Consider the following 11,779-nt stretch of genomic DNA (forward strand, 5'->3'; position numbering starts at 1 on the left):
CCTATTCTGGTACTGTTCATATTTGGTAGCTGTCCATACCCACACAACACTAGATCATGTATCATTTCTGTCTTCGCTTGAGTCACAACTTGACTCTGAAGAGCATCTTGAGTAGTCTCTGGCGTATCTCCTTTGTCTTAATGGAATAGATGATAGGATTTAGCATAGGAGGCACAAAAAGATAGAGAATAGACATGAGGATATGTACCACATGAGGCAGGCCAGCCCCAAAGCGATGAACAATAGACACACTGACCATGGGCACATAGAAGATGAGCACAGCCAAGATGTGGGACACACATGTGTTGAGTGTCTTCAGACGCTCCTCCCGAGATGCAATGGCAAGCACGGATCGCAGGATAAGCACATAAGAGATGAGGATGAGTGCAGAGTCCAGGCCAAAGGTGAGCAACACGATGGACAACCCATAGTGGCTATTGAGGGAAACATCAGTACATGCCAGTTTAATCATGTCCACATGTAGACAGTAAGCATGGGAGAGGATGTTCTGAGGGTGGCAGAAGGGCAGCCTGTGCAAAAGCACTGGAAAGACAACAATGAGAACAAAGCTACGGAGGATTGTTCCCAGGCCCATTGCCACAATGCGAGCATTGGTGAGCACTGTGGCATAGCGCAGTGGATTGCATATAGCTACATAGCGATCAAAGCTCATGGCTAGAAGGATGCCAGACTCTGTCCAAGAAAAAAGATGTATAAAAAACATCTGAGCCAAGCAGGCATTAAAGGCGATCACTCGGGCATGGAAGCAAAGGGTAGCCAAAACAGTTGGCAGTGTGGAGAAAGACACACCCAGGTCATTCACAGACAGTAGGGACAGGAAGTAGTACATGGGCTGGTGCAAGCTCTGCTCCTCCTTGATGATGAGGAGGATCAAGGAGTTGCCTACAATGGAGATGGCATAGAATAAAAGGAAAGGGAGAGACAGCCAGGGTTCGATGGCTTCCATTCCTGGAAAGCCTGTAAGAATAAAGCTGGGAACCTGAGAGGCATTGATCCTGAAGTTCCCCATAAGATGACGGGGTCATTTGTCACCAGTCAGATGGATGTTCTGGAAAATTATATCATGTGTCCAATACTATAGTATCCCTGTGGAAGGAAAGGTGGCAGCACATAGCTTTCTTCTTAATAATGATTGTACATGTATTTGATCTCTGAAATCCACTGGTGAGCTGATCAGAAGGTTATGAACATCCAGCTATGGGAAGAGGCTTTTGTCTCAGGCCTCTTTTAGAAGAAGGAATTGGAAATCTTTTTGTGGGAGTTGACCATCTCATTCAGACTCTTAGTAGCTTCCTGGATATGTATATATGGTCTTTGTAATCACTCTGCCAGCTATCTCCACGTGCCTCAAACTTCATGAGCATGACCTAAGTTCGTCTATAGGAAAAATTAAACATCCATTCTGAAAAATAAGGAAACAAATGTCAAGCAAAAGAAGAAGGAAATTATTCCAGGTTTCCTGATAAGAAAGCTACATGATTAGAACCTAAATTCTAACCCAATTACAGTCCCCAGGGTTTTTTTCCTAAAAATTGATAACATAATTCATGCTTTCGTGTTCATAAAATACCATTGCTGTTCCTCAGCTGGTATTTTAATTTTTCCCAGGTGTAGGAGATAAGAAATGCAACCTTCCATCAGCCCAGATGAAACTGTGAGATGTAGTGAAAGAGAAACACATCTTTTGTTTTACATCCTTCTTCTTTGCTCTCCTGTATGTGTTTCAGATGCACACATTTGAGCAAGAAACTGCATTTAGCAATGTTTTGTAACATTCCTGTGGCAAGCCTATGAACATCTAGTGCCTTGTAAAAGGTGGCTTCAGAATTTGTTTGCCAGGTCAACCTTTGTGTCTCACAGATAATCATTAACACACATAGCATATGTTTTCTGTATTATTTTATATAACCCTCAGAAAACATAGTTTCCCATGGCAGAAGTTAAGTATTATATCAGGGAATACTAATATTAGATATCAGGAGGAAATTACTTATTAGAGTACAAGTTGTTGAGAAAGAGTTCCAAGGGTCCATGAATGAAGGATAAGTTTGCTGGAAAAGAGCATTAGTTTTGAAGATGTAGAAAGGGCAGACAAGAAATACTTAGAGAAATCTTCACAGTGTGATGAGCTCCTGACACCACCATGCAAAGAAAGAACATTGCTTATTTTAGAGGGGGTTGTCCCAAGGTGGCCAGACTTCTTGAACACTCTAGTCTCATTCTACCATGGAATACATTAACCTTAAGGAAATCTAAAAATGCCTTAATTAAAAGCCTGCTTCTGTAGGAAAAAATTAGCATTCATATCTGGTTTTGTTATAATTAGACAAGATGAAGTGGCCTTACTGTCCCCTTCTGACACTAATGTCACTTCTGTTTCTTAGTAATTTTCTGGGGATTTACACCAAGGAGAAAAAAAACTGAGAACAGAGAGTGAAAGAAGTGGTGAAGACTTAGAAAGACAAGAACAGAAATAAAGGAGGAAAGGCTGAAAGAAAAAAATTTTAAAGAGGAAATACTATGAAAGGGATAAAGGCCGAATGAGGAAGTGTAAGGTGTAGGATGTAATATCAGAGAGGGAAGATTGGAGAGATGACAGCAACACCGAGAATAAAGGTTAAGAGAAAGTCAAATTCCACTGCCAACAGTTACAAGGAGATGCCTCTGCCTGCCTCATGCTCCTGACATTAAGTGCTAGGCTCACCTCAGGTCTTGTGAAGTGAAAGCTATAAAAGAAACCATATTCATACCATATTTCTCACGAGCTTCATCTCAACCTCTGACCAATGCAAGGTTTACAGCAAGACCTAATATTCTTCAGCCAAACGCTGTTGGGAATAGGTTCGTCACCACAGGATTCCCATGTTTACCCCCTGCCTTCTATTCCTTTGGGTGCTCCAGAGCTTTGTGCAAAGAACAAGACAAACGTCCCTCTCCTCCCCATCAAAGAGAGCTGACATTCACCTTTGGCATATCCGCATGGCTACTAGGGTCTTGTAAGCAATGTTTCAAATCAGAGTCTGAGTGACAAGGAGCCCAACACTAGAAAATGATAATATATGACTAATTCATTCTTTCTCTCCTCCAGATAGATGGAGCCCTTCCCCCAAGCCTCGTTCCCACTCAGACTCCTTCCCAGGAGAGATGCACAAGCTGTACCATAATGATAGCTAATCTCATAAACAATAAAAACAAATGCTTGCTGGTGATACCCTATGGTGTTGGTGTCCTAGAACCCTACCAAAGCTTAGAGACATTGCCTTATTTAACCCACAAAATCAACTTCTCAAAGAAGGAATCCTTCCATTTCATGCCTGAGAAAACTGGAGGCTCAGAAACTCGAGGTAAACTCAAAATTATTAGTGCCAAGTGGCAAGGCTGCTTTCAAACACAGACCATTCCTTTACTCACTTAAAATTATCACAACACAAGACAGACAGACATAATCCAAATTTGTAATCAAAACACGAGGAGACTAAGGCAAAAGGATTGTAAACTGGAGACCACTCTGGTTGAGTCTAAGGCCTTGGGCAGCATGAGGAAAACATGGATGCTTTTCGCCTTCATAAATAATTAACCCACTGCTATTTCATTTATTATCTTCTAGTTTGCTGCAAATGATAAACATTCATCCTCCTCCGTGGTTGAATAAACATTCTACTGTGCATATATGGTACACATTTTATTTTTCATTCAACTGTCTGTAGAAACCTGGGCTTATTTCATGCCTTAATTGTTGTAAATAGTGCTGAAGGATGTATGAGCCTGCATGTGCGTCTTTATTATGCTGATGTCATCTCTTTTGAAAATATACCTAGATAACTGAATCATAGGGTGCAATGATTTTTAGAATTTTATGACTTCAGAGTCATAAAATAATCTGTAATACTAACCCATATTCCCATCAGAAGTTCAGAGTCCCTGTCTCTCCCTACAGTCAACAGTATCTGTCATTGTGAGAATTTTATTAATTCTTCTAGAGTTCCATACAGTGTGTGGTGATCATATTCACACCATTCCCCAACTCTTTACACCTTCTTCCCTACTGACCTAACTTTGTGTCCTTGTTATTCATGAATGTGTATTCTTCCAGTAGAGTGGTCAGCTTAGCAGAGGCTATCCTCCTAGAGAAAACTGTCTGTCTCCCTTTCCCCCTCTGCCTCTCTCAGTAGCTAACAACTGTCAATAGCACCATAGCTAGAAGTAAGATTTTGTGCCCAAATTCTCTCTCCATACTGAGATTTTTGTCTAATATGACCTGTACAGATTATCTGCTGTCTAAACTTCTCTGAGTTCATATGTGCAGCTGTTTTACTGTGCCTAGAAAGTCATATTTGTTCATTCCCCAGCTATGATTCTTACATTCTTTCTACCTCATTTTCCATCATGGATCTCTGAGCCTTGGGAGGAATGTAAGATATAGATATTCCCTTCAGAGCAGAGCATTCTGCTATTCTTATTCTATGCATTCTGGACTGTTGTGGTTCTCGGTATTAATCACTGTCTACTACAAATAGAAGATACTCTGATAAGGGCTGAGCAATGCATTGATCTTTTAGTAAAATGATAAGTCATTAATAATCCCTTTAATACTCTGGTTATTTAGGAACATAACAGTAATTAGTTCTCCCCTAGGACTTAGGACCTGTCAAGTCATAGGTTCTTAGTCTTATAATGGTGCCAGATATGCCTTTCATCTTGTGGAATGAGATTTAAATCCAATCAGAAAGTGATTGGTTACTCCTATGATGTTTATGCTACTACAAAACCATGGGCATTTCTTATCAGGTCAGGGGCTTTGTTTTGTTACAAAAAAAATCAAATCACGCTAATTTGGGTAAAATGATATATCTTCTTACTTCTTAACACTGTCTTCCTAAAAGAGATGAAAGGGCAGATATTGAATGTTGCTATAAAGAAAAACTATTAAGTGTTATTATTAATTTTAATAACAATCTCTTATTGTAAGTATTTCTCTAATATTTATTTTCTTTGACTAAACAAAAATATTATGAGCAATATGGGAAAATTTGGCTCTTTAAGTTTGTGATAGCTGTTGGACTCACCCCTGGTGCCCTGCTTCCACAGACAACTGTCAGTCAAGTAGGGCGAGAGATCACCCATATGTAGTGTGTGTGTACATGCGTGTGTATGTTTGTGTGTGTGTGTGTCTTTGTGTGTGTCTATGTGAGTGTGTATATCTGTGTGTATGTGTCTGTATATCTGTGTGTGTGTGTGTGTGTGTGTGTGTGTGTGTGTGTGTGTGTGTGTGTGTGTGTGTAAAAGAGGGGGAGAAAGAGAGCAAGACACAGAGAGACACAGAGATGGAGCCAGAGACAGAGATGAGACAGAGTTAAAGAAAGACAGAAACATGTTTTCTGGAGTTTATTGTTCTTTTAAAACAACAAAATATAGAGCAAGTTTCAAAAACTGTTTATGATTTTTATTACATTATGCTACTTCTGTGCTGTTCAAAACCACGTTACTGATTACAAAACATGTCACATAGAAATTTTGAACACAAGCTGATTTCCTTCTTAGTCATATATATTAAAATAGTTTGGATGGTTGGATGGTTTTCTGTATGTGCACGCCTGAGTGAGTTTTTATACAGCATGAGGTTCCTGCAGACAACAGAGGAAGGTGTATTTTCCTAAAATGGAGATTATAGGCAGTTGAGAGCTACTGTATGTGGGTACTGGGAACTGAACCCAGATGGATATTCAGCAAGAGCAGAACATGCTCCTAACCACGGAGCTCTTTCTCTAGGCTTATCAGGTGTTTATTTTGGAGCAAATATATACACTTTTAAGTGAGAGTCAATTTAGTCTTTCCAGCAAAGTTCACACAGTTTTTCTGTGTAGCATTTTCTCTTTTCTAAACACAATGAGCTGAAATTCAGAATGAATATTTGTTGGGATCTCAATCCAGAGTTCTGAGATCCCAATCACCTAAAAAACATTATAGGCATCAACAGGCCATATTAAATGGTAGATGAATACTTGTTGTGTAAATGTCTAAGACAACTACTGTATTTCTAAAGAAAGTTTTTTTTTTTTATTTGAAAGCTGTCTAGGGGTTAAATGACACCATGATTCATCACAATTTCCTTTTTTTTTTTTTTCTAAGAGTGGCAATTTTATTTGGTCATACCTAGTGCCATTACATATGCAGCACTTAGGATCATCTGTACCACAAAACGATGTTTAGTGTTGCACATTTTGATATTGGTTGGTCACAAATTATTCTCATAAAAAAACAAAATAAAATATTTTATGATATTTATTTATGTTTGCCATTACAGTATCCAACATAGAGTATAATTAGCTCAGAGTTAGTTGTCAAATGAGCAGTTCAACTAACATCTTACCTTCCACAAAGCAAATTCTCCTGCAGATAGGTAGACTTGTTTTTCACAAATTAAATGAACCTGAGTGTTTTCTTGTGTTTCTGTGACAGGGCTTCCAAATTTATGTGTCCCTGCAAATTTTTAGCTCCTGGATTGTTTTGTTTTTGTTTGTTTTTATTTCTTTGTTTTATTTTATTTTTCCTGCTGTAATAAAAGGATGCAGCTATTTCTCTGCTCATTGAACTCTTGTGTTGGATTTGCTCTTGGTTCAGAAGAGCGAGTGCCCAATGGGCTTCTTTAATGAAATGTAAACTGTTAGTGATGCCATTTGCAGGGAGCTCTGGAATCTTTCTTCAGTAAAATTAATTAGGTTTTGTTCACAGGTTTTGAGATTGACTCATCATTTAGGCATCTCTCAGATTTACAGCAGGTTATTTGACTATATCTCAACAGAGAGCTTTCAGGTTTTTGAAGTTCCAATGATTCCCCATTATTGTATAATTATTTTATAAACGATTAAGACTTTTTTTTTCCGCCAGGTGGTGGTGGCGCACGCCTTCAATCCCAGCACTTGGGAGGCAGGGGCAGGCGATTTTCTGAGTTCGAAGCCAGCCTGATCTACAAAGTGAGTACTAGGACAGCCAGGGCTACACAGAGAAGCCCTGTCTCAAAAAAAAAAAAAAAAAAAAAAAAAAAANCCAGCACTTGGGAGGCAGGGGCAGGCGATTTTCTGAGTTCGAAGCCAGCCTGATCTACAAAGTGAGTACTAGGACAGCCAGGGCTACACAGAGAAAAAAAAAAAAAAAAAAAAAAAAAAAAAGATGTTTTCTCAATAGTTTTGAATACTGGATCTAGACAATGAGGGGGGCCCTGAGATTCCACCTGACACCAATCAGAATGGCTCAGATCAAAAACTCAGGTGACAACACATGTTGGAGAGGATGTGGAGAAAGAGGAACACTCCTCCATTGCTGGTAAGATTCCAAACTGGTACAACCACTCTGTAAATCATTCTGTAGGTTCCTCAGAAAAAATGTAAATAGATCTACCTGAAGATCAGCTTTATCACCAAAGGTCTGTGTTAGCCTTTGGATACACCAAAGATACCCCACTATACCACAGAGGCATGTGCTCCACTATATTCATAGTGGCCTTGTCTGTGATAGCCAATAGATGGAAACAACTCAGATGTCCCACAATGTATGAATGGATACAGCAAATGTGATTCATTTACACGATGGAATACTATTCAGCTATTAAGAACAAAAACATCGTGAGTTTTGCAGGCAAATGGATTGAAGTAGAAAATATCCTGAGTGAGGTAACTCAGACCCAAAATGACATGCATGGTATGTCCTCACTGATAAGTAGATATTAGCCAAAAAAGTACAGATAACCTAGGATAATCCATAGAACTCAAGAAGGTTAGCAAGCAGAAGGGCCCAAGTGAGGATGCTTCAATCCCACTTAGGAGGGAGAAGAAAGAAATCACAGGAAGCCGAAGGAGGGAGGGGCCTGTGTGGAAGAAGGGGGAGAGGGGAAATGGGAACATGATCAGGTATTAGGGGGCAGGGAATAGGATATAAGCCCTGAGGGCCAGAAAAAATTAATGGAAACATACAACATTGGGAGGGAGGGAGGGAGGGAGGGAGGGAGGGAGGGAGGAAGCAGGACCCTCTAGAAAGTACCAGAGACCTGGGAGGTGAGACTCTCAGGACTCAAAAGGAGGGACCTTAGATGAAATGCCCAACAGTAGGGAGAGGGAACTTGTAGAGTCCACTTCCAGGATAGAGACAGGGCATCAAGTGAATGGATGGGGTTGCCATCCCACAGTCAAAACTCTGGCCCAGAGTTGTTGCTGTCTAAAAGAACTGCAGTAACAAAAATGGAGAAGAGACTGGGAGAAGAGGTCCCAGTGACTCACCCAACAGGTTCCAAGGCCTGACACTCTTCCTGATGCTATGGTGTACTTACAGACAGGAGCCTAGCACGGCTGCCCTAAGGGAGGCCCAGCAAGCAGCTGACTGAGACAGAAGCAGATACTTAGACACCCAATCATTGGAATGAAGTCAGAGACCCCTGTTGTTGAATTAGGGAAAGGTTAGAAGAAGATAAAGAGAAGACCAGCAGTCTCAACTAACTAGACCCTAGGGAGCTCCCAGACACTGAGCCACCAACCAGGCAGCATACAGGAACTGGTACCAGGCCCCTGACACATATACAGCAGAGGCCCCAGGGAGTGGAGAGGTCTGGCAGGGGGTTGGGAGACATCATCTTGGGGTAAAGGGGAAGAGGAATGGAATGAGAATCTGTGGGAGGGCAAACTAGGAGAAGGGCAATGACTGGACTGTAAAAAATTAAAGGTAATAATACTCATAGTAATGATGATGATGATATCTGACTTATGAATTTGAATATTCCAATCCATACATAACCATGCCCTTTGAATAAAAAGAAAGATGGAATTCAGAGCTATCACAAACACAGCCTTTGAGTTTACAAACTGAAAATAGACAGTGATATCCAGATCACACACTCACCTTTCATGTCCCCAAACAAACCATCACAGGCAGCTTACACATTACCTATACACATGACCATTTTATCACTCAGACCTCAAAGCCTCCAGTCCACATATGACAACCCACCACAGGTCAAGCCTAAGCATGCTGCTCTTATGATTAGAATCTCTAAAAGCAACTGTTCAAAGAAAGAAATCATGGTTCGATTGCTAAGATCTCAAAAGAATTAGGGGGCAAAACCCATAAAATTGACTCATAGCAAGGCTGCATGGACAACTTCTGGAGCATGCCCCCATTCCAAATGTAATGCTACAGCAACTCAACTGTTTACAACTTGGCCCTGCACTACAGATTTATTTGTACTTTGTCTTTCCAGAGTCTACATCTGTTTATGGAAGAGCATCCTCCTTACAACTCCTTACAGTTACCATTATTCTCTTGGGGGCAAGAATAAGCTTAAACACACACACACACACAAACACACACATACACATTGCACAAAGTCCAGCCCTCTCTCTGATTTCCACCATTCAAGATTTTCCCCTAGGAACTATAGTTATCACTCTCTCCTTTAAAACAGTGAGTGATTTCAGGAATAGGTACAAATGTATACAGAGTACCATTTGAGAAAAGCATTGGAATGTGAGCTGTGGCTATCTAATTTGACAGTTAAATGAGTGAAATACTGCAGTTAAATCAAGACACCTGGGAGCCAGTTGCACTTCTGACAGTGCAGACTGCTGTGCTCTGGTCTCATCAGTTCATTTCTGTGAGCTAGGGCCTGTTGGTGAGATCAAGGTATGAATACTGATTAAACTCTCCACTACTCCAACTGCTGGTACGGGATGGAGAAGGTGCTGCTTCTACAGTTAGTTTTTGTTCCTTTGTTTGTTTGTTTTTAAGTCTGGGGAGAATTTTATTTGAGCTTAAAAGAAAAACCACTAGTTAAGCAAGCTGCCAATATAAGTATCTGCATTATGGGAGATGGAGGTGTGTGTATGTGTGTGTGTGTATGTGTGTGTGTGTGTGTGTGTGTGTGTGTGTGTGTGTGTGTATGAGAGAGAGAGAGAGAGAGAGAGAGAGAGAGAGAGAGAGAGAGAGAGAGAGAGAGATTCCTGTTGTAGTGTCAATGAGCTGTGATGGGGGAATGAAGGGGGTGACTTCAGAGAAAGAACGAGAAAACCCAGAGTACCAGGGAAGGTCTGTGTTAGCCTTTGGATGGTACCCAAAGAGGGGATAAAGAGAAGTAAAAGAAAAACTAATGCTTTCCTGGATTCTGTCTCAGAAAAGTGGGCAGGCAGCATGGTGGAGATTCCAGAGCAGTGCCTGGCAGAAGGGGCTACAAGCTTTAACTTGGTGTTAGATCTTTTAATCCCATTACTTAACTATTTTCTTCAATGACAAAATATTGTATGAGATAGGTAAACCAAATGCTGCCATTCTCAATGCAGAAAGAATTAAAAACCTCAGCAGAGTTGTCGTTGATGCCTAAAATTAATGGGTCGATGAGCTGAGGCTGGGATTCTGCTGTTGTATATTAGATGAAAATAGCCATACAACATTCATATGTCTGAATTAATTCAGATTTCTTGAACCTCAGCAAAAGATATCTGTAAGTATACAATGTGTCACTGAAGGAAGATACATACAATACATGCTATCCTTCTGTAATATCTCATCTTTTTAAAGATTTATTTATTGTTATAAATAAGTAAACTATTGTCTTCAGACACCCCAGAAGAGGGCATCAGATCTCATTACGGATGGTTTTGAGCCACCATGTGGTTGCTAGGATTTGAACTGGAGACCTTTGAAAGAGCAGTCAATGCTCTTAACTGCTGAGCCATCTCTCCAGCCCCCAGTGTCTCATTCTTTAGAATATCTCTGTCACTGGCAACACCAGACTTATCCAGTGCTTCTTACATCTGATTCTATTAGCACCTGGCATGCTACCTGGTCACTGTGTCTAGACATTGCTCTGGTAGGTTTGCAGTTCCGTACACTGGCTTTGCAGTAGTTAGGAGCCACATCTAATATGTGTGATGTACTTCATGCTTAAATTACTATAAATACTTCTGAAACTGGTTGGTATATTCAGGTCGACTATCACTTAAGATACAAAAGCAAGCTATTTGGCATATAATTAGGTGGATACATTACATAGAAAGGACTACACATGGAGGTACTGAGCCAAATGGGCAATGCAGTCGCTATGAATTGTCAATTAACTATTTTAGGGAAGCAGTTCAAAGTTTAGATGTCAACAGTGCCAATGAAAAGACTGAGATTTAAAAACACAAAGACAATCTCAACCCAGTAAGATTTTACAAATAGTGAATAAAATGAAATTAAAAGTAACTAAGAACCAGATTGAAAGCAAACTTCAAAAACCTGAGAATACAAAGAAAAACAGGTGCCTGGGTTTATGATAGATATTGAAAAAAAAAGAAACAAGAAATGACCCTAATATTTTGTGCAGAAAAGAAGCAAATTGTGTATGGGATATGGTGGGAGATATACTGGCGTGCATTAGGCAGAGCAGAACAATAAGCTGTTGGGGTGATGTTTTGTGCACTATGTACCAGTAGAGATCTGATTACAGGCCAGACATTGGTATTTTTTTAATTAGGTATTTTCCTCATTTACATTCCCAATGCTATCCCAAAAGTACCCCATACCCTTCCCCCCACACACACTCCCCTACCCACCCACTCCCACTTTTTTTTTTGTTTGACTTTTCCAAATTTATTTTTTTTTTAATATTTTTATTACATATTTTCCTCAATTACGTTTCCAATGCTATCCCAAAAGNCCCCCATAGCGCCCCCCACTTCCCTACACACCCATTCCCATTCTTTTGGCCCTGGCATTCCCCTATATTGGGGCA

The 11,779-nt window shown here is 40.3% G+C and overlaps 1 protein-coding gene across 1 annotated transcript; it reads right to left on the bottom strand.

Annotated features, from left to right (window-relative positions):
• On the bottom strand, positions 1 to 1,122 carry LOC110298865 (olfactory receptor 51I2-like). The gene has a single exon (XM_021168388.1). The coding sequence runs from the start codon at positions 1,028 to 1,030 to the stop codon at positions 83 to 85; it is 948 nt and encodes a 315-aa protein (XP_021024047.1). The 5' UTR covers positions 1,031 to 1,122; the 3' UTR covers positions 1 to 82.
• Positions 1,123 to 11,779: the final 10,657 nt, after the last annotated feature.

This window comes from Mus caroli, chromosome 7, assembly GCF_900094665.2.
Source record: "Mus caroli chromosome 7, CAROLI_EIJ_v1.1, whole genome shotgun sequence".
Lineage (NCBI taxonomy): Eukaryota > Metazoa > Chordata > Mammalia > Rodentia > Muridae > Mus > Mus caroli.

Bases quoted from the DNA above. Each gene is read 5' to 3' on its own strand.
- LOC110298865 (XM_021168388.1), bottom strand. From the start codon at position 1,030: ATGGGGAACTTCAGGATCAATGCCTCTCAGGTTCCCAGCTTTATTCTT.